This window comes from Felis catus, chromosome D2, assembly GCF_018350175.1.
Source record: "Felis catus isolate Fca126 chromosome D2, F.catus_Fca126_mat1.0, whole genome shotgun sequence".
NCBI lineage: Eukaryota > Metazoa > Chordata > Mammalia > Carnivora > Felidae > Felis > Felis catus.
In genome coordinates, this window is record NC_058378.1 from 54,748,565 (window position 1) to 54,772,275 (window position 23,711).

A 23,711-nucleotide genomic window follows, 5' to 3' on the forward strand; every position below is an offset into this window, starting at 1 on the left:
TATTTCGAGAGAGAGCAAGTAGGGGAGGGGCAGAGAGAGGAGAGAGAATCCCAAGCAGGCTCCGCACCACCAGCACAGAGCCCCACATGGAGCTCAATCCCACAAACTGAGATCATGACCTGAGCTGAAATCAAGAGTTGGACACACAACCCACTGAGCCACCCAGGCTCCCCTAAATTTACAATTATTTTTCTAGTATCAGGGGCTGATTTCTGACACAACCTTTATCTACTGCACAAATTAATTCCTTCTCCTGCTTTACCCCACACACTTAGGAAGAGGAGGGATAAAAGAGTCAAGATGGACACATACTCACCCCACAACCAAAAATATTCAAAGAAAAAGATACATGCAGAAGTGGGTACAAAGTCTGGGTGGGATGGGAGAGCAGAATGAGCACAAGGAGAAATGGGGTAAGGTGGTCAGGCACAGTCCAGGGAGCTCAGGGAGAGATTCTCCAAACTGTCTTCTGTGTTCTGGTTAAAGGCAAATTTTAGGGGATTAGAAAAAAAAAAAAAGATCCTGATAGGGTGTAGAGTAGCTATAGAAAACAAATTCATAAAAAAAAAAAAAAAATCTGAAGGAAAGAATGATGTGTAGAAGGGAAAAGGGGAAGGAGGAAGACCTGGGGAGGATCAGAGGGCTGGAAAAAGACTCACCGTCCTCATCTCCAGTGGCATTCCTGGCCCTTGGAGGTGGAAAGGGAGTAGCTGCTAGTGCCTCTCAACTATCTTGCAGGCCCGTCCAAGACTCCGCACTGGCTGGGCGGAGCCGTCCTGCGCAGCTCCCGTTAGGAGAGCAAAGGTGACCGGGCAGCTCGGTCCGCCTCCTCTGGGCAGTGCTAGCTAGCTGGAGCTTGGGGCATGGGGTGCAGATCCTGGCCAGGCATTTTCACAATAGAGCTATTTGCTTGAACTCCAGCAAAGTAAAGCTATTCTTAGAAATCTTGAAAGGCCAGTAGAGGATTACTTTAATTCGGTATAGACGTGCCTGGGAAAAAAATCAGCCTCCTAAATCCTTATTCTAGCACATCCTCATCTAGGAACAAGGAGAAAGCTCAGTGAGACAGACACTACTGCATATGTCACCATAACTTGAGGATGCCTTGGGGTGGTGTCTTGAGACACTTCGCCAGGAGGTGGCAGTGGTCACCATCAGCCTGACTGGTGGAAGAAGCATCCAAAAGCAAGAGGAAAAGCTGGTCTCTGGGACTTTCCCCCTTGGCTAAGAGGACAGACCTCTACCCTGACATGGCCAAACGTATTCTCAGAGGCCACGGACCATGGAAAAACACACCAGATACTCAGTTTTATGCTGACTTGGAGGCATTATTTGAAAAGCTCTGCCATTTTGTGGACATAAAGCGGGTCAAGAGAGCCAACATCATTTGGCATGTTTAGAGTGGGAAGGCTAACTCTTTTGAATCTGTATTCCCTGCTTAAATTCTATATCCAAACACCCCAGATTGCACTGGCGAGTATCTTCTCTTTCTTGGAGGGTGGGAAGGGTGGTATTCCTTCACGCTAGTGGTTCCCAGTCCTGGCCATACGTCAAATCAAATATCTTGGGGACCTTTCTTTACATACTCCCAGAAATCATCCCAGGAGACACTGGCTCAGCCTATTCAGAAGCAAGGCAGGCTGGATGTCCGGAGTTAGGTGTCAGAAAGCCCTTGGCAAGAGGGGTCAGCCAAGAACACAGGGTGCAGCAGGAGAGGCAGAGGAATCAGCAGTGCAGTAGAACAGTAAGAAAGAGCCCATGTGTGGGGGTCCTATAGATCTGGGTTTGAAACCTAGCTCTGCTACTTATTGGGTGATCTTGAACAATTACATAAGTTTCCCGAGCCTCACACTCTTTATTTACGAAATGAGGACTTACCTCAGGGGGTCCCTGTAGGGATGAAACAAGGTGACAGTTGTGATGCACTCAGGACGTGGGGCCCTGTATTCGGTAGGGGCTCAATAAACGGTAGTCGTGACAGTCGCTGCAGTGGTTATGCCATTATTGTTGTTGTTGTTATTGTTATTATTAATAGAATTAGGCTTGTGAGCCGCTGAGGTTTGAGCCACCACACTGCTGTTTCCCAAAGCAGGAGACAGGGGAAGAGGCAGCGGCAGCATTTCTGAGGCTTCTCCTCCACAGCTTGTTCCTCTGGCTCCTACTCCAGAAGGAAACCAGGGGCAGGGCATCTGAAGACCCTCCATAGCAGCCCCTCCACATCTGGGTGCAGCAGGGGGTGGGGCTGGCTCTTGTGGCCATCTACGCTCTCTCGCCCCACCCCAACAATCTTTCTGTCCCAGTGACATCCCAGATGCTACGAAAAGACATCTATCTGCCCTTGAGAGAGAGAAGAGAATGGAATTCACAGACAAGCAGCTTTGGGTCACAGAGGAAGGAATGATGGGGAGGAGAGGGCGGGTCAAGTGAAGGCTTAAAAAAAAAAAAAAAGGAAGTAAAATTCATTTGCTTAGCCTTACTTGAGAGTTATTCCCAAAGGAATTGTTATTTTTGATAAGCTTTCTAGTGACCAGGGTATACAGGGAAATTTCAAGAAATACGTCTCCTGAATCCATTCTGTTAATTCCCTAGCCCCAATTACTCCCAACTACCTCATGAAACAAAGACCTCCTGTCCCACAGAGTGGTCTCAAAGATTATAAAATGATTAGAAGTGACCGCGCCCTGTTGGAATTTATAGGTTTCTTTTAAAGTACATTTTAAACTTCACTGATTAAGACATAATTCTACGTATCTTCTTAAAGTCTGGATAGAAGTTTGCTCTTTCATGGTAGTACTTGGGCGGGGTGGGGAAAGGGTTGCTAAGCTGGCATAAACAAACTTTCACATAGTCCTTCACTACTTAGGAGAATCAGCTTTCAGACACTTAGTCTTTTTTATATCCTCTAAACAACTAGAATTTAGGCAGAGGCAGCATCCCTGAGGCTAGGTTTTGATAGATTTACTGAAAGTAATTCTAGTTTCAGATTCTGAGTTCAAGCAAAACAAAAAACCCAGCAGCAACAGCAGCCCGCTCTTCGTAAAGGAGCGACTCTGGAATGATGGCTCGCCTTCCTCATTAAAGCTGGCTATTTTTTCATGCTCATTAAAATCTATGGGTAGATGGGGCGCCTGGGTGGCGCAGTCGGTTAAGCGTCCGACTTCAGCCAGGTCACGATCTCGCGGTCCGTGAGTTCGAGCCCCGCGTCAGGCTCTGGGCGGATGGCTCGGAGCCTGGAGCCTGTTTCCGATTCTGTGTCTCCCTCTCTCTCTGCCCCTCCCCCATTCAAGCTCTGTCTCTCTCTGTCCCAAAAATAAATAAACGTTAAAATCTATGGGTAGAACCTGGTTAGGTGCTGATTTGTCCTTAACACCTTTCTTTGAAAGGCATAAATATCTCCCACGTTAAGGTGTGCAGAGCTCAGGGCCACCTGTTGGAAGCACACAGGGCTGGCACAGGTACCAACGACAGGGCTGAGGGGGACCTGACAGAGCTTACCGACCTCAAAACCACAAGCCAGAGAATCTCTTAATACCTTAAAAAAAAAAAAAAAGAAGTTAAAAAATACCAATTCTTTAAAGCGATTTAGCTCAAACATTTCACTCATTTGTAAAAAGCCTTCATCCAGTTGAATCCGTCTGTGGTCTATGTCTGGATCTGTCATCTTGAGCAGGGAGCAGGGGCGAGATGGAATCTACCCTATTTTTAAAAAGGTCTCCAGGGAAAAAGACTTCTTAGAAACTCGTGTGAAAACCTAATCATCTTGGTTGTTATGAATCTTTTATGTTCAATCTAATTTTTTTCCCTTTTTATCCTTCAAGACAATTTCATCCTTTTTGGTCTTTGAAAATAAAAAAATATTAAGGTTCGCTTCCCACTTTACGGGTGAAAAGCTATCATATCGTCCCTTACTGTTTATGCCTCCAGGAAAAATAACCTCAATTCCCTCTTGCGCCTGACTTGATGTGTCCCAAACAGCAGACGTCATTGTCAGCTGGGGTTGCTAAGGTGTGGCAGCCGATGACACGGCAGCTCTGGGCGTGAGGCCACGAAACCCTGGCTTCAGACAGACAGCCAGGCTGACTGCCTGTGGCAGGCCCCCGGCATTCCTCCAGTGCGACGGAGTCACTGTATTTCTTCCCAGGACTTCTCCAGGTGGCCTTCCTCTGTCCACAGAACACTGTGCCTTCAGGCTTGCAGTGCCCTTGTCACCTTCCCCACAAGGGACCCCGACCCTACGAGTGCGCTGGGCTCTCAAGTCCAAATGAGGCACCAACTAAACACTGCACGGTCAAAATTACCCTAAAAAAATGTCTCCCTCATTCAGCTCAGTTGTTTCTTAAGCAATGCTTTTGGCTGGAATCAGCACCCCAAGATCAAAAGATGAGGCTACCTCACACCAAATAGGTTCTTGTTGGAAGTGGGGAGGTTGCTGATTATAATGAAATCATCAGCATCTGATGTGAAGCCTGGGTCTGTTTAGTAGACTTCTTTTCGTTCAGATCCAGACATGAAAAGGTTGGAAACCACTGACTAGCACATCAAGGGCAGAGCCAGAAGGGAATATGGTATTTTAGCTAAAACTGTATCTAACGCTTCCCAGAGTGTCATTTCATGCATGTTAAGTAGTCAATGAGAGTTTGGTGAATGAGTGAATGGACGAATCTACCAGTGATGAGAAGGGCTGTGCGGGATGGCTTCTCGGCTAATCAGAGCACAGAAATATGGGGGGGTGAACTGGGCTTCGTCCCTAGAAAGGAATGTTGGTACCAAAGCCTCACTCATCAACATTCTCCAGGTATGTACGGAGGGCCCCCTTTCCACCAGAAAGCTTTCCTCCAGCCTTCGGGGCATATGCTCTTGCAGCTGCCCCCCCACAGACATAGTGCAATGAAGGGGCCGCGTCTACCTCTCTGCCAGACGTGCACTTCTGAAAACAGAGGACTTATCTTATTCGTGGTACTATTTTCGTTCCAAGGACAACGCAAGTGCTCGGTACTAGTTGAATAAGTGACGTTCAGAGCATTCAACATCTCATCCTAGAAGAGCATTTAATGAAATGTCCTCTGTGTACCCCTCCATTTCCCGCTCTCTGGGTCACTCACCCAGAGATCAGACGATCCCCAGGACAGGATAATTCTCAGGATGGTGCCTTTATCTTACCTTTTAGAACCTTCTTTGACACCAAGACTTCTTGCCCCAGAAAAAAGTCTTAGATACAAGTGTGGCCATCCTTCCTAGCAGGTCCAAATTCCTAGCCAGCTCTTTCACGAAACATTTTCTCACTTGGCCAAAACCCTTATTTTTGAGAGATGTCATCTCCCACCATGGCTGAACCTCATACCTGGAAACCTCTTTGGGAATTCCTTACCAAGGAGACGCACCCTGAGGGTCCATGACAAGAGGGGGCCGGCGACAAGTTGTTGCACATGTAGGAAGTGGGTAATTTTTCTGTTGTTGACAGAAACCCGCTCCCATCAGCATCACAACAGCCTCCCTGAGTCACTGCCCAGCCACCAACACCATGTGACCACCCCAAACACTGGCAGCTTTTCCCAGAGCCCCACACGTTCAAAGCATTATAACTAAGCTACATCGGTTACCCAATTAATCATGTAAACTCCAAGGGAACAGTATGAAAATCCATCCGGATAGACTCAGGTCATACAGTCAGCGAGGAGTGAAGCAATACCACAAAACACAAGGTTGGGGGAAGCAAAAGATTGGGAGACAGCCCGTTAGCCACCAGAAAAAACCCCAAGGTGAAGAAGAAAGTAACAGCACCAGTACAAAGACAGGCACGTGATTTTCCTTTAATTACCTTCAGATTTAGGACTAGGAGTAGATGCTGGAAACTGGTAGGTAGGAGTGTAGGGATTGTCCTCTGTAGCAGAGAAAAGCAGTGGATTTTGAAACCACCCACCATGAAGTGGAGGAAGTGACAAATCCCCAATTGGCTCTTTTGAACGATTACCTATTTTAGTGTTATTAAAGCACACAGCATCACACTTAAAACGAGATTAATGAATTAGAAAGGCCTTAGTTATTTTAATATAGCACATCATGCAAATGAGACTTTCACCAACCAAAAATGACTATAAAAAACAAAATCTAAAAGCCAAATCTTATTCCTATAATGGAACTATAAGAATTAATTTAAGGCTAGGACAACAGATACACTGTCTAAGTTTATGGTACCTTCAGAATTTTGCTGGATTTCAGGAAGTTCAGGGAATTGGTACGTAGGGAAATAAGGGTTTTCTTCAGGAGTGTCTAGGCAGAGGAGCAGGTTTGGGAGAGAGAATAGAGGAAGATACAAATGGAGAGAATGAACGAACAGGGATCCGCGCACAATTCAGGCCCCTTGAATTCTGGAATGTACTAGGCTTCACGAGTGATAGGAAAGAAACTCAAATTGCTTTGAAAAATCCAGTCCTTTTGCCTGAATTACTGAGACACATCTAAAGAGACAATACCCTTTTTCCTCTTGGACCAAGAATTACATATACGGAGGATCTGGTAAGCAAGAGGGATTTAGTACAAAGCTTCAAGTTTCCAAACAAACAAGTGGATTCTTAATTTTTCACACATCTCTGTCTACCATTAGGGCAGGTAGTTTTGTTTAGAACCTGTAATTTGGGTTGAGTTAATCCGTCTAACAGGAGAGATGCTGCCTGTGGGGCAGAACAACATACTGTTCACATATGCACCTGTGTCTTGGCATTTGGGCTGCCGAAGCCAGGTCTCAAGGTGAGAGAAACACAGATTGCTGGGGGAAATGGACAGCAGCTTTAGGAAGTGACCAGCAGAACTGACGTCACCCAATTGGAGACCCAGCCTCAGGCACCACCACCATGACTGACTGAGCTCGGCTACCCAACCAAAGTGGATTTACCCTTGGTTTAGAAACATTGAGCATCTTGGAATTTTGAAACAGTTTGGAGAGAGGCATGGCCAGCTTCATTGTGAACGCTGCAGGAGCTAATTAACAGTGGCTTTAGCTGGCAGCCGCAGCTAATCAGAGAGACTGGTTATTTGCTGCGGCTCGGGCCAACATCGACCAGAATGCTTTCTCTTTGCCTTCATGTGTCATCTGCCAGGCGGCCAGACTGGATTTGGCCACAGGGAATGACAGGATGCTCTGCCTCTGGGAGGAGGGGCACCCTCCCCACAGCGCAGCTGCATCCCTGCCTGTCAGCTGACTGGTGGCACAGGCGCATGGGAGCTGGAGGGGTCATGAGCCGCCTGAGCACTGGCCTGGGTTCTCCCACCATGCTGGATCCCCTGCTGAGAGCCCAGGGGACCCCTGCTTTGGAAGCGCTTCTCTTCGAGCTTCAGCGGGCTTTGGTGTGTCAGCTCTTGACTGACTCTCAGGGCTACCTGCCAAGCGCTGGCTCCCAGCTGCGGAAGATTATTTTTCATGTTAACACCTTACAGGTGCACCACACATTCTCCTTCATTAGGAAGAATTCGCGCTCATTTGGACCCTGCAACATCCTTTGGAGGAAAGGAAGAGGGACAAATGCGGAGAGGCATGTGACCGGCCCAAGGTCACATGAGTGCTTGTGGGACTGAATCCAGGTGAGACCAGTTTTCTTCACTCCCAGGTTCAGTGCTTTCTCAACTTGCTCTGCCTACAAGGCAGTCACGGGCTGACACGGGGAGCTGCGCTGAAAGCTGGAAGCAGGTGGGAGGCAGAGCAGCTCACATCCTGGGCAGGCAGATGCTGGGCTCAGCCTGCTGCAGCCCACGACACCCGGGAGGGAGGACTTGCGAGCTGACCTAAAATCCCGCATGTGAGGCAGGGCACAAGCGCTCCCTCCCCACTCTGCTCTGCAGGTGCATGGCTGGGCTCAGGCAGGCTGGTGCCCAATGGGTCGAGCGTAGGGCCCAGTCTTCTGGCATCCTAGCAAAGCAAGTCTAAGTCCTCACCACATCAGTCAACATAGGAATACAGCACAGCTTCTACAAATGAAAATCAGTACCTCTGTTTAGCTTGTGGATCTGTTTAAACATGGTCTTGTACCAGTCTTTTGATCGCTCGGTGTTCTAGAGAAAAACAAAGGCAAAGGGTAAAATAGAATGGAAAATGTCAGCACGTTTCAGAACCTCCACGATTATGAAAGCACAATGGAAAGTGACATCTGACGTCAAAACTCACGTAACTCTATACATCTTGGTGAGCCTACATTTAAATCTTTATTAAAAATGCAAAACTTTTAAGAATAGATAAACCAAGAGATTCCGACCTGAATAGGTGGCCAAAAAGAATGCAGATTTTGAAAAGAATAAACAAAGATCCTCTTGAAATGTGTTCGTTCAATTTTTTAAAATTTCATTTCTTAGAATCTGTCTTCATTTATAGACAACTAAAACACAGTAAAGCCTCCCAGAAACATAAAAGGCAAAGGATATTTCCCTATCAGGCCAAGCCCCCACCCATTTCAGGTTATTCTGTAGCAGAGTAAGCTAAGTCACCTTGGAGAGGGCCAGATTTAGAACACATACATTAAAATGTAACCAATTCTAGCAGCCAATGCCAGAGAGTTTTCATCTTAACCACAAAGCTGAGCTGTTTTTAAGACAAATATAAAACAAAGAAGGGGACGGATAGGTAGTTAGGTCCGATATTTTCACTACCACTTTACAGATGAGGAAATGAGGTACAAAGTCGAAATGATGCCCAAGGTCACAGGGCTGGTGAGAAGGTGAGTGGGAGGGCTGCCCCACATGATGGTTAGGGGGCATGGGTATGGGATTCAGAGAGACTGCTCCTTCACCCACAGGATGTGCAATCCTGGCCAGGACCGTAATCACTCGGAGTCCCTGTTTCCTCATCTATAAAATGGGAATTATATCAGCGTTCACCTCGTAGGGTGAATGATGACATGGTGCACTCAGCAAGCGGTAGCCACAATTACCGTCGGTCACAATTCCCTTTCTACCTATTACTATTTATTATATACTTATTATTACTTAGGGCCAGACAACAGCTCTTCTGAGGCTTAGCCCACTGCCATTTCTACTGGCTTCCCCCAAAGGGAAACAAAATCCAGTCCGTTCATTACATGGAAACTGTAGAGAAACATCGCAGCCAGTGTTCTGAAGGGCCCATGGCAAAAAATGGGATTCCCTCTAATCCAGCTTCAGAAGTCAGGCTTCCATTGAATCCCTTAGGGCCTGCATAAGGCTGGCACCCCCCAGTACAGAGGGGGAGATCTGGGGCAGCCTGTATTCATTCTGTGGTTCCATTAGTTTCTTGCTCACCCCCGATGATGGGGTATCTCTCATCCAGGGAAATGTCTTCCTGAACCCATAACCAGGGACCCTGAGCCCCACACTCTCTTCAGGGGCTGTAATCCCGGACCTACAATTTCTGAGTGTGCTCCAATGGACAAAAGAAGGGAGACTTGGAAACAATGCCCACAACATCTCCCCTTGAACACGCATGTGCCCGGAGCTTCTCAGAAGTTCAGCTGCAGAAAAACCGCTCTGCCTTTGCCCCACTCTCCTTTACCTATAGTCACATGAACCCAAAACCCTTTTCTCATGAGACTTATTAACACTAACATATCTTGGGGAAAAGATACTGCACTCTGAGGTCATGCACTTAGGACCGAGGTGGGGCAGGAGGCTGGCACACAGCTCTGGGAGGCTCTGTGGCCCTCAGCAGGCTTGGAGGGCGGGCAGTGGCGAGGACTTCCTTATGAGGCCTTTGCAAACCACAGGGGGGCTCACACGCACCCAGGTGCACACTGGTCACTGGTGTAAGAGGAAGCCTACGGAAGACATCTGGGTCAGTGTTCGTACCCGGAGTGGGATGCCCACTTCATCCATGGAAACATCGCTTAGGTCCTGAGCGCTCTTGGCCACCCGTCTACTGTCATCCTTTGCCTTTTTTTCAGGAGCCCTTCCAGGTGAGCTGGGTTTTTCCTGGGCTGGTGCCAAGTCCTGCTCTCCCACTCTTCTTTCTGAGACAGGATCTGGAAGTGAGAAACAGCTGTCAGCTGAAGCTCTTCTGCTGGCTCTGAAGCAAAAATCTCCCAAACAATCCAGGTGGGGGGAGGGGAGGGGTGTATTTGCAAATTCCCAATCAGAAGCAGTTTCACTTAAAGCATGGGTCAGCAAACTATGGCCTGGTCACCTGCTTTTGTAAAGTTCTACTGGGACATAGCCACACCCATTCATTATGTATTATCTATGAATGCTTTTGAGTTACAACGGCAGAGCTGAGTAGCTCGAACAGAAACTGCATGGCCTGCGAAGATGGAAATATCTACCATCTGGCCTTTACATTGCTAGGTGCACATTAGAGTTTGATTCAGGACTAGAGGTTACAGAGTGCTAATAAACATACCACGTGTGGTCTACAGATTATAAAATTACTTTTGATACTGTTATTCCAAGCCACGTCACTTATCATAGGAAGGCACTATGGCTATACGTGCACATGTCCTGTGGCCATGAGGGTGAACCTCTCAGAGCCCGGGCCTTCAAGGAGCTGATGGCCCGTGGGCAGAGAGGGCAAGGGAGCCAGGGACGAGAATGCAGGATGACCAGGGCTGAGAGTCAGCATCCAACTTAGCTGAGGAACTGAGGTTCTGGACTGACCTCTCAGAGGGAGTCAGCCAGATGGGAAGTGAAGGGTGTTCCAGGCAGAGGGAACACCATCAGGAAATGCAAGGGGACTCTGAACTACTCTGAGTTTATTAGGTGCCAGGTACTATGCTAAATTCTTCAAATACATTACCTCAGTTCATCCTCCCAATAACTATATGAGGAAGAACCTGTTATCCCTCCAGTTTTTAAAAAGTTAAGTGGGCCAAAGCACAGAGAGGTTAAAGTACCCTTCCCGAGGTCACACAGCTGGCATGTGGCCAAGTTGGGATTTGGACTAGGGACACCTGATTCCGGCAGTTCTCTCTGAACCATATCCTGGTGCCTCCCTCAAAGATGGCACCAAGGTTTCGAGCCTGGACTGATCCAAACAGAAGTTAGTAAAGGGACTGGGGTGGGGAAGGCAGGGAGAGATGGCTGTTTCCATTCAGGCATGGTAACTTTGACAGTGAGACATCCAAGCAGAAATAGAGGAGCGGGGCCCCGGTGAGGGGCCCTGGCAGGAGTGCAATTCCTAAGCCATCGGCATAAAAGCAATGGCTGAGGTCAAGGAGATGGAGGGGTAAGTGCGGGCAGAGTTAAGGGCTGACATCACGTGCTGAAGAGCAAAAAGGACCCCCCAAAGGATGCAGGAGTTATCGGACGGAGAGGAGATGAATCAGAAAGGAATAGTGAGGTGTTGCTGAAGCCAGAGATGTGAGGGCTTCAACCCATAAAGGAAGGAAGAAAAACCAGAGCATAGAAAGGGGGTTCAACAAAGCAGAAGAGTCACAGGATCCCCGGTGGGAGCAAGTTTCAGAGGGCAGCGGTGGTAGATGCCAGATTGCAGGAAAAGCGATGAACACGCAAGCAGGAAGTAGGGAAGTAGCTAGTGAGGGAGTCAGCACACAGGCATGGACTGTGGCAGGTGGCAACCAGACAGGTCAGGAGGTTAAGGGAGAAAAAGGTTTAAGCTGGGTGGGTGGGGGGGGGGGTTGGTGTCTAAGTCCTAGCAGTGACACCCAGGAGGTGAGACTGATGGGGACAGAGATGTGCCCTGACATTAGGAAATGCTGAGTCAGGATCTGTTTACTGACTGAGAGGTTCTCATCTTTAGAAAAGGAAAAGGTGCAGAGTGCTGGCTCGAGACTAAAATCTAGTAAAAAGGAGGGACCCGAGAGCAGAGGCAAAGTTGTAGCCAAGTCAGAGATGACCGTGTGTGGAGGAGGGGGGGGGGGTGTGGAGGAGGGGGGGGTGTGGAGGAGGGGCGGGGAAGTGGGGTGACGTTGCTTCAGCTGGGCTCAGGTTCTACAACCTTCACAGCCTGCCTGCCTGACAAAGCGACACTGCCTGGATTTTTCTTTTTTTTTAAATATGAAATTTATTGTCAAATTGGTTTCCATACAACACCCAGGGCTCATCCCAACAGGTGCCCTCCTCAATGCCCATCACCCACCCCCCACCCCCCCACTCCGCATCAACCCTCAGTTTATTCTCAGTTTTTAAGAGTCTCTTATGGCTTGGCTCTCTCCCTCTCTCTTTTTTTTTTTCCCTTCCCCTCCCCCACAGTCTTCTGTTAAGTTTCTCAGGATCCACATAAGACTGAAAACATATGGTATCTGTCTTTCTCTGTATGACTTATTTCACTTAGCATAACACTCCAGTTCCATCCACGTTGCTACAAAAGGTCAGATTTCATTCTTTCTCACTGCCAAGTAGTATTCCATTTTGTATATAAACCAACTTCTGAACCAAGTACTCATTCTGTGACCACAGAACGGTTTCTAAACTTTCTGTGCAAGACTCAGCTTAGTGAATGCTTCAGAAAACCTGATCCCTGACATCATCACCATGAGCTTTAAAGGATGTTACGACCAGACTGGCTTTATGGGGTGACTTCTCAGGCTCCCAGAAGGGAGGGACAAGGATTTGGCAAGAAGCCTGGCAGTGTAGGGGGGATTGCAAGTTACCAAAGTCTACCCCTGAAATGGCTCTGCTGAGCATTTTCCTCCCACCTGGAAAGGTCTTCCTAAGTGTCACCACCAATCAGCAGGTGAGGCTGATTTTGAGCCGTCTCACCTGGTGCTTGGAGATGCTCCCAATCCTTGCTCCAATGTCCTCTCTTCAGAAGCAGAGCACAGACTTGCCATTCTCAGGGTTTTCAGGCCCAGAGAATTGTTTTTAATTGTTAGGGCAGGTGGCTCTAACAACAATCACTTAACTGCAAAATTCAGGCTGACAGTTCATGGACTTGTTCCAAGGCTGTCAGAGTTCTTCAGATCTACAGAAATGAGCCCTGAATTATTTCACTTCAGAAGCTTGTGATCATGCAATTCATGATTGAGTGAATTTCAGTGTACAGAGAGATGAACTGCAGCCTCAAAAAAAAATTTTTTTTTAAATATATATAGTGAAAGCCCAAAGTGACACTTCATTGTACCATGCAGGTGACAGGACCACCCTTTGACATCTACAATGAGGGTTTGCTGCTATTTCTTAATAGGCAAATACTGACCCCTCAACAGGACATCCAGGAGCATTTCTTTCTAGTTTTATACTGATTTCAAAAGGAAGGTGCTGCAAAGGGTCGTTAAATAAGTGACAATGCTGACAACCTGGGACAGGGCCTCTGTGTTTGTGGGCAGCTTCCCTTTTCTTCACACCCACAGATTTGTGAGTGAGAGCCACAGCAATGCTGACATCTCCCTGAGAACGTACATCAGCCCCTGTGCTCCAGCCCTGACCTGTTTTCCTCTCCATCTGCCCAAGAGGACCACGAATTGAGGTGGCTAAACACCATGTGGGACTCAATCCCGACTGCATCTCACTGAACAAGAAGCCCCATAAAGGCTCAATAAAAACCCATTAAGGACAGTGGGAGAGATGGGCGGCCCTCCATGTGCCATCACCACAGGTATGATGGGCAAAGCCTCACTGATGGAGTCAGTGACTGGAGTCAGCCCAGCCAGCCTTCTCTCCATCAAGGGCTTCTGAACAAAAGGGTGCCTTTTTTTTTTTTTTTTTAAACAAAAATGAACATTTAGTGTGCACTTACTTTATGTCCCACTCTATCAAATACCATTAGTGGCTCTGTCCCAAAACTCAAGGAAGATGGAAACATTAGGCTCATTTTGGAGCCAAGGCAGTGGCCTGAGCCTGCCAGCCTGGTGGAGAAGCCCTAACATTACAGAGCACCTTCCAGTGTGCAAGGCATACCCCCCTTCCTGTCACATGTGATCCTTACACCTCTTTGAGGCAAGGACAAGGATTATCATCCCCATTTCCCACATGAGGAAGCTGTGGCTCAGAGAGGTAAGGTCATTTACCCAGGGACACACAGTTGTAAGAGGAAAGAGCCAGGACCAAACTCTGGGTCTCCTAACTTGTGTCTGAGCACCTTTTTTCATCTACTCCATGCTCCTTTCCAATCCCAAAGGCAAGAAGGCGTTCCTTCACAGGAGCTACCTTTGTTTCAGAGCCACCCTGTTCTCAGCAACCTGGGCTGGGGCCAGGGAGTGAAGTGAGTCGGTGTGGCAAGTCAGGAGGGGGCAGCGAAGGGCACCTTGTGCTCAACCATGGCCTGTCCTGGTCCTGGGGCCAAGTCCCGATAAAGCTGAGAGGGTGTGAGAAGCCCATGTTCTCCCCACCAGGCTCTCCACGGATCACAAGGGCAGCAGTAGCATGAAAGAACACAGAAATCGTGACGCAGCCGCTCAGAAAACGGTGGCTTGTGTGTGCCCACCAGATCAGGGATTCCCGCCCCGATTCACAAGTATCTACCAATCCACCACACGCACGTTTGACACGTGTGGCTTTTTCTAGAAATGCATCTACTGCCTTTATTAGATTCTCCAAATGAGTCCATCACCAAAAATAAGGTTATGAACCATCACAGCACACCACGGGCTGCTCAAGGGCCCAGTCATGGCCACCGAGCCTGCCTTAGGGCCTGATACAAAGCAGGCACTCAGTAAAATGATGAATGAATCAATGGAGGTGCCTACTGATAACAGTAACTCACATCTTAGATCATTAGGAACCTAAGGCTCCGCCAACGGGAAGCAGTAGAACCAGGACTCAAAGCAGAAAGCCACAAGGAGATGGTAAAACCTTTCCATTCCTGGGTTTCCTCACAGGTTTGGCTGTGCGTTTGTTCCCTCCACACCTGGCCTTGCCTCAGTGCTGCATACTTTATCGGGACGAGCCCTGACATCTGATGATCTGTCAGATACACGCCCAGCACTGTCAGTTCCTGATGAAATGCGATACCCAAGTGTGGTCAGTACACAGGGCAGCATCAGCATCACTGGGGAACCTGTTAAGATGTAAGCTCTCACCCATATGCATTAGATACAAATCTCTGGAGCTGTGGCCTGGAATTGGGGTTTTGACTAGCTCTCCAGGAGATTCTGATGCCTGCCCAAGTTCAGGAAGCAGTCCTCACACCCTCTTCCAGGCACTGCTGGTCTGGAGTTTCTCACCCAGGTCCATCATGCAGGGTCATTTACTGGCACCTGGGCTTGCTGCCCCCAAATAAAAGAACTTGCCCACATTTCCTAACCCTGACCTGTCACATCCTAGAAGAGGAATAGAAGCAAACAGAAAGGTGACTTCTTCAGCAAGGCCTGCCATGAATGCTCTAATGAATGTGCTAAGGTACAACTCCTTGTTCTTTTTATTCAGAGTACCCTGTTCTTACCATCAAGACACATCACAGCTGCACAGAACAGGTGTACTGGTTAGGGTCACCCGTTGGGTGTGCTCCCACTAGCCCGCAGGCTGCAGGACCATGCCTGCTTTCACCATCCTTGTGGTCCAGCAGCAGAGTCCCCCGCATAGCAGAGGGGCTCCTCAGACTTTGCTGCGCACACATCAAAGGTGTTAGCATGTAAATAAGTACTTGGTACCTACCTGAAAGGCTACTGAGTCGTTTCTGCTGTTCTGTGGTAAGAGAAAGGACACACATCATGAGATTTACACAGACAAGGCAAGACCGGGAAGTCACGCCAGAATTCGTGAGCATCCCCAAATTGGCACCCTAACTGTCCCTGGGCTTAGATGTCAAATGTTGCATAGTCACCACATCCAGCTGAATGCAGGGGCATTAACACAGCTTTCTTATCCAGGTGTGGTGTGTCCTAGTCCCCCCTCCTCACCCCCCCCCCCCAGCCCACCCTCCTACATTTGCACCAAGATTCAGGGAACAGTCACTGCCTTCTGGTTGTTATGTCTGGTTTCAAGGTGATCTGATCATGGAAAGAGACTCCTCCCAACTCCTCTGGTTTCAAGGGACCAGGACCCTATAAAGACCCCAGTCTTACTACGTTTGGAGGGAAATGTAATTGTAATCATAACCAAGGCAGCTACCGTCTCCTGAGAGCTCTGCCAAATGCCAGACATTGTGTTAAGAGCTTTCACACATGTTAACACTTTTAATCTTTGCAACAACTCTAGCAGGTAGGTCAGGTGGGTTGAGACGTCTCAGAAAATCAGCACAAACTACCCATGATGACACTGAAAATCAGAGCAGGGCCTAGACCCTTGACCCCCAACTCCTAGTCCAGGGTTCTTTCCAACCACGATGGCCGGGCCATCGCTGTTCCCTAACATGGAAGGTCTATCGGTTCCTCACCCTCCCAGGCACTTGTGAGGAGGGGAGGCCAATATCTCCTCTGGAGAGTTCTGTGTGTACGTGCTATGGGATAAGCACAAAAATGACCTTTACCTTCCAAAGCTGCTAAATATAAGCAGCCACACAGATAAAAATAGAGCGCCTGCCAGCCCCTGGGTGTTGTCATCATCCGCCTTGGCTACGACCTCACCCTCCCTCCAGAATCCATGTGGGCAAGAAGTAAACAGAGCAGCAGGGCCTCGCTCAGCCTGTGGAACAGCCTGTCCACCTCTGGATGTGGACATAGTTCACATCAGCCGGACAACAGGAGCCCAACAGAGCTCCAGGCTCAGCACTGCCAGCAGCTTGCTGGAGGCTACTGGCCAATCACGTCAGCTCTCAGCCTGTTTCCTCATCCGTCACATCAAAGTGCCCACCGGATCTATGGCTCTCAAGCTCCAGTCTGCCAGCTAGAGGCAAGGCCTTTCTTACTACGCAAAATCAAATTTATTCAACTTCCAAGACTATGTCGTCGCTACTTCTGAGATATGAAATGGCCTTTCTTTTAGAGAATGACATGTGATACGGATAACAGCAGTTGTTCTTCAGGGGTGTTATTTACCAAAGTTAGAAATTAGCAACCCTGGGCTAGTTCCCAGACCGCTTCATGTGACCATGAGATCCAGAGTCTGGGAACCACGGCAACTCTTGCTCTCCGACGTGGTCTGTGGACCAGCGGCATCAATGTGCCTTGCAAGTTGCTGAAAAAAATGCAGAATCTCAGCCCTGCCTCAGACCTCCTGAATCCAGATCCGCAAGTGTGTCCTCTCAAGACGGTACACATTAAAGACCGAGAAGTTCTGAGCTAGGAGATCCACGCGCCTCTTCAGTCCTGAGTTTTCTGGTTTGAATTTTCCCTCCAGACTGATTTTAAGTGATCTGCCCTCAAATGTGTGGTGTGAAAGCCGAGGAGAGGGGCGAGGAGCCGTGTTGTGCGTGGCCGTTAGCGCTGGGCTAGACGTGCAGTGCCCCCTGACCCCCATTTGTCTGCAACCGGGGGGCCTGGTTTGGAGAGAGAGGGTTATTGTCACACTGTGCCCTGGGGCTGTCTAGGCAAGAAAAAAGTAAGCCTTTTTTAGGATGACTAAACTAGAATTCCAGAAGTAGAGTAAAGTTATCATTCCCTCAGGAGACTCTGCAATAGTGAAGAAACTGTTTTCATGGCTACCGTCTACCAGCACTGCTGCCAGGCCGGGTAAATTGCAAAGCAAGGCCTGAAATGTGTGCCCTACTCCCCATGGACAATCAGAAATCCGAAGCTAGGTGTTTCCATTCTCCTCCACTCTTGGTGCTCCACCTCCTCAGGGAACATATGGTTTGCTCTTCATGACAGGCTACTTCTTATTCCAAAAAAAAACCCCAACGTACTTGTATCCTTTTTCTGAAGGATGTGTGATTCAGGCAGCACGAATCTGATCTCTAAACCCAAAGGGCAAGACTGGACAAAAGAGAAAGGCAAGAAGCAAAGACATTTGGGCAAATAAGAGGAATCTGTTTGCTCAAAGAAACAAAAAGGAATTGGGCATTTCTGTGCCCAAAGATGTCTCACTAGGTGTCATCAGAGGGATGTCGTGGAAGCGGCTGATATTACTTTTGGCATTTCCCAAAAACCAAGTTGCCTTGGGAATAAATCCCATTTTTAGAGAAACTGCCTCTCCTTCCGGGAACAAACTTACTTCTGTTTGACTGGATTTTTTTTTTTTTTTTTTTAAAGATGAATCATAAAGAAGTTCACAGAGAATCAAAATTTCACTTTGTCCTGCATGATGGACAGTGTCTGGGCAGAGAAAGCCATTGCCAGTAGGGGGTATGACCCTGCTGAAAGGAGAATGGGGTCTTTTATATAGTTTAGGGTGGGGGTTGGGACCCTTATCACCTTTGGAAGAACACAGATTCATGGAGGACAGTTAATTTGGAGGCCACACATAATGAAAAAAAAATAAAATTACTAAAATAACTACTTAAGATTCAAGTAGGAAGATTTTAAGTGAGAAAAAATGTTTCATTCATCTGTTTTACAAGTTAGAAGCAGGAAACAGAAAACTCCATTTAACATGGAAAACAATTAAAAATAGACTCCAGTTCCATTCTCATCCAAGTTATGTGGGGGATGGGGCGAGCAGCAGGCAAGTAGGGAGTTGAGAAAAGGAAGACTGGGTGCCCAGCTTTGAGCTCTGAATAAAATAATTAACATTCCATGTTCTATGAAACTCAGACTAGACAGCCCTTTCTGCACTAGGAAACAGCTTCACAACTTCACACTGCAAAGGATTTTTGTGAAGGGGAAGCTTATTCCTCTATTGAATTCCAACAAGTTAAAACTTGGGACTTTACTTAGCATCATCTTCTGAAGTTTTAAAGCAGAAAGGTCGACATATACAATTATTACCTCAGAACACTTCGGCTTCACCTAAGATGCCCCTTCAGAGAAGGGGAAGGGCCAACCAGAAGCAGTAAGAGAAACTATAGAAAACACACATGGAAACCCTCAGCAGAGCTCTAAGGGGCCATGTGAGCCTCATGTCCCCAGAGGGTACACTGAATGACAGCCAAGAGCATTAACTGCTGGCAAGAATCAAGGCCAGTGAGTCACAAAGAGAAAGTCCAGTAGCCTGTTTTAGAGGCCCCAAAACATGTTTGACATTTTAGAAAGGTTTCCACCCATTATGCTTTCTTTTGTTTTTAAGTTTTGGTACTCAAAATTTTGCTTTCTAGAAAATTCATGATGTCGAAGAACTATATGACTTATTACAAGAAGTATTACTGTACCCAGATTTTCTAGGCAAAGCTCTGATTTGGTATCTCATGATGAAGAGTTAAGGCGCACAGACTTTTTCCCTTCTGTCTTTTCTTTCTTTTTGGTGGAATCATCTGAAGGCAACTGTGAACACCCAACGTGTGGAACACATACTACACCAGCTTACTTATGCAGATGCCCAACATCATGCCAAACCAGGGGCCTACCTCCCTGCTGTGGTCTACTCTGTGGGTCACAGGAGGGAGAAGACTGGGGCAGATGACCTCGGAGAAGGATGGGGTTTATGAAAATTTCTGTGGAATGGCAGAATTCTTGCCCCTGAAGTCACAGAACAGCTATGTTGATGCCAGTGAGCTGGGGGAGGGGTTCTCTGAAGCTCTCTTACCTCGATTGTGTTGCAAGAGCACAATAGTAGGATTGACAATTGTCGTAGAGGGGTAGGCAGATGATGGTTTGCTAACTGGTGCAGAGATTTGGGAATCCGTTCCAGCATGGGATGAAGAAACTTCATTCAGTAGAGGGCCTGAATCCTGAAAAGAAAACAAACACTGTAACCAACTGTAAGTACATGAAACCTAATGTTGATGCTTTTTAAAAAGCAGAAATTTAAAGCTTTACAAGGACCTTAATTACAGAAAGAAATGTAATCAATGAGACATCACTAATTCCAGTTAGAAGTATAAGCTGGAATGCTTAGTCTCTTTGTTGGTGTTAGTAAGGGTAGAGAGGGAAGGTGAGTGTTACTGGAATTCTCAGCCACATCATTCATTATTTTCACCTGGTAATAACTGTGGATCAATCCGGTTACTGAAAAAGGAAATTCAAAACAAAGTAGAACAACATGCAAGACTCATGCAATTCCAAATGTGATCCGAGAACAAGAGCTGGTTTAAGGGAAAAATCAGGAAAGTTTAGTACACTTGTCTAAAGAAACATGAGACAATGCGAGCACAAGGAGCCATCGATGTAAGAATGAGGAGGAGTTAAGTATCGGTACTCCTAGAAAGCTACTCTTATTATTTGTATCACTCAACAACTTCACTAGCATTTGTTTCTGAGATTTGGATATTTTCCAGTCCTATCCTGACATTGTTTTTCACTGCAGTATTGAGTGACAGAGATCTCTGAAGTCGTAAAGATTTATGAAAATCCTGACTTCAAAAACCTGAGGTCTAAAAACCAATAAAACCATTACTACTAACGTTATAATTTGCATGATGGGAATAATGCCAGTCTTTCTTAAAGACAGGAAAATAAGACCTCGAAATGCAGTAAGGATATGTAGGCAGTTTCCTCTATCACATCTATAAATCTTGCCAAGTTTCTATTTTGGAATTTGCAGACCTCTAGCCAGAACATCATTCTTAAAAGGGTTCGAAAAACAAGACTTTGATCGTTACTCTCCAGATGAAAGCATGGCTCAAAGCAATTAGTATGCTCCAGAGATCGGCTTCTCTGTAAGTGCCCACAGGACAAAAGCCATGCCTCCCTTCCTCTTTTTTGCCCCACCCACCCTGCACCTAGCACAACACCCTGCAGACAGTAGGTGCTTGGTAAATGCCACCTGAATGACTGGAGCCATCCATCAGCAAAGGTGTTTCTGAACAACTTCTGCAGCAAGAGAACATGTGAGCATCAAGAGAGAGTGTGTCAGGACCAGGGACAGCTCCTGACACACAGTAGGGGCTTCCTGGATCACACTGGCTTGGTCATTCCAAATCTTCAGAAAGTGCCCTGACGTTGCAGCTGTTAGTTATGAGCAACAGCTCAGTTTAGTGAACAAAATCTTCCCAAGACTCGAGAGGCACAATATGATCTTGTTCAAAAGTGCTTCATCTCCATTTTTTTTTTCATTTGTAAAATAGAAAAAAATTGCTCTTAATTTGCTTCCTAAGTGATTTAATAAAGATAAATGACACACTCATGAAAATTCGGCCATAATCCACCCAAGAAACACACCAAAAAAATCACGCATATGGCTCTTTAAAGTATAAATGCCTGCTGTGGTGTCTGGATGGATCACGTGAACATTAGTATTACACAAATATTATTCTGTGCCACGAGGCTTATTTCTGGAACATCACAAAAATGGCTATTGACTAAAAGAATGTGGATCAATTAACATGAATTTTCTTCTTCCCTCTTACTCTTAAATAGCTGCAGAAACTGAGCAAATATCAACTTGTGGCTTGGCCACCATCCCTAGGGGCTCCTGTTCTTCTCGACAATTCTCATTCAGTAGAGGATCCCAAGCGGTTTCCTTTTTCACCTGTTACCTGGGGCCAAACCAGAAGTTCTCAGGCCAACTGAAGTCTCCCCTGCAAGTCTTTATCAGGCTGATCAGTCAGGTTTGAGAAATCGAGGAAACTGTCCTAACTAATCTGTCCTGGCATACCTGAAACAAAATTCAGTACGAAAATCTAGATCTATAAGGTGATAAATTTGAGAGTATACAACAAAACTACTCACAATTGTATACCAGGACACTAAAAATATCTCACTTTATATGCTCCTCAAGAAGAAATATTCTGTGCCAGAGGGAAGAATATCGATACCACCTATAACAAGAGCAGCTTCTCAATTCACCTGTAAGCTGCACTGGGGTGAGGGGAGTGCATTAGGAACAGTCTAGCAGTTTCCTCCAACAGGTTTGAGTTGCAAAGCTCAAAGCTAGAAGGACATCTAAAGCCCCTGGGCCATGTTCAGTTGAGTCCTGACCTAACTGCATTGTGTTGCATCTAGAGATCTGAGAAGAAGTCCTAGACCAGGATGAAGCCATTCCCAGCTTTGGGGTGCCTGATATCTGGCTATAAATTCTCCTATAAGCCAAAAAGTTCTCCTGCTTTCTACATGACTGGCTTCAGTCATGTAGACCGAAGCCACAGGGCTTCAATGAGCCACAGGGATGTTACTGAACATTTACCTTCATCAGCCAATTACAGGACCCACTGTGGTCCGAGGACCTTCAGCAACAGAACCCCTGGGATGTGCCTGATCAAATCAGAGCCCTAGGCCCCTCTGCAGACCTATTCCAGGACTCTAGGAGTATAACCTAGAATTGACAATTTAAACCAGCTTCCTTGCCTCTTAGATAATCTCATGTGTGCTAAGCTTGAGAACCAATACGCTATCCACAAAAAACCCCTTTGAAAGCAAGGGCTGCACGCTGTTCATAGTTGTACCTATGGAATCTAGCAGGATGCCTAGAACACGGCAGGAGCTCATTAACTGTTAACTAATTAGCCACTAGCTTACTTTTAAGAACTCTGGCCCCCACTTGCTAGGGCAAGTCCTCGGCAACGTAGCTGACAGTTGAGTGCTCTCTCCATGGGAAGCACTATAACAGAAGTTTAACGTACTTGGTCCTACTGTACCCCACAGGCCTGTGAGTAGATCCATGCTTCCCCATCTCACAATTCACTCTGAGGTTCTCACAGATTCTCTTGATTCCCAGAGCTCCTGAGGAGAGAAAAGACTGGGTACCCTGATTCAGCTTTTCCACTTGGGCTTTCCTACCTACAATGGGGACTCGTCCCTCACAGGATGGGGCCTGAGGTATCGGGGCTCTTTACCTTCACACGACTCCTGGAGCAACGTTGTGTCACAAAGGCCCCTGGGAGCCTCCAGTCAGGGGCCCCAGCAATTATACGCCTTTGGAGAAAACAGTCCCAACGTTTGTACAAGGCTTTTAGATCCATTTGCTCCATTAAACTCCATTCTCTCTCTCTTTTTTAACCATTCTCTGCCATCGCTGCATATAAAAGATTTTGTTTACTTGCTAAATCAACAAAAGCCCTGGAGGCTCACTGTTCCCTGGTGGGGAACCTGCCGGCCATCGGCTTTCCCACATGGCTCCTCAGCTCTCCAACACCACATCTGCTTGGCCTCTCAAGAGCATCGCGAGCCAAAGGAAAGGCCACAGAGGTTCTCTGAGGGAAACGGAGTTCTTTCAGGAAGATGTGCATTCCGAATAAGACAGACAGGAAGAGGGACGTGAGGGGTCTGTGAGCAGCTGCAGGAGAACCATGAACACGCACGGGAGGCATGCACTCCGGGGAAAGCAAACAGTCACCACACAAGCACAGTGGCGGTGGACACTTCCCTCAGAACTTAGCACTTCAGTGAGAAAGGGGTTTTTCGCTGCCAGGAGCAGACATTCAGGAAGGCTTTGAGGAGGGGGTTCCAGCAAGCTTACGGTACTTGAAACAGCTCCCGTGAGGTCAGGCTCCGAGGCTCTGCGGAGGTCCTCCGGTACCGGAGGGACCAGCGGAGGAGGTGGTGAGAAGGATGGCGGGGTCTGGCTAACGGGGGGGTGGGGGCCAGAAGCGCTGGCCGGCTGGCTGTGGTGGGGTCGCCTCTGCAGACGAGGGGGAATGAAATCATCTAGGGTCGGGAAGGTCAGAGGTGAGCCGGCAGGGGCGGTCGCCGGGCTTGGGGGGCCAAGAGGCCCCAGAGATGCTGGAGTTCTGGCAGTGCCTTCTTGCCCTCTGTCAGTATTAACCAGGTAGAGAGGGACAACTATTATCTCAGGCTGGGCTGAACTGGAGAGAGTGGCATCCTGTAGGAAATAAGGGGGTCGTTACGTAAAGGGGCACAGCAGGGAAGAAGGAATTCCATATTTAAACAGTTGAGACTGGACATGCAGTGATGTACTCTGAGAAATATTTAATCGGTGCCCGTCTCCAGAGT

At 47.4% G+C, this 23,711-nt stretch overlaps 1 protein-coding gene across 50 annotated transcripts in view; it reads right to left on the reverse strand.

The window, feature by feature from the left end:
• Nucleotides 1-23,711, reverse strand: part of SORBS1 (sorbin and SH3 domain containing 1) — a 231,596-nt gene that overhangs the window by 68,659 nt on the left and 139,226 nt on the right. For 16 of the 50 annotated variants that reach the window (XM_045040456.1, XM_045040460.1, XM_045040458.1 and 13 more), the window contains 4 exons: nucleotides 19,408-19,552; nucleotides 15,505-15,534; nucleotides 9,808-9,980; nucleotides 7,983-8,046 (listed from right to left, as the gene is read on the reverse strand). In XM_045040456.1, the coding sequence (XP_044896391.1) occupies nucleotides 7,983-8,046; nucleotides 9,808-9,980; nucleotides 15,505-15,534; nucleotides 19,408-19,552 (412 nt within the window). The other 34 variants (XM_023240762.2, XM_023240761.2, XM_045040450.1 and 31 more) reach the window with 7 other exon arrangements.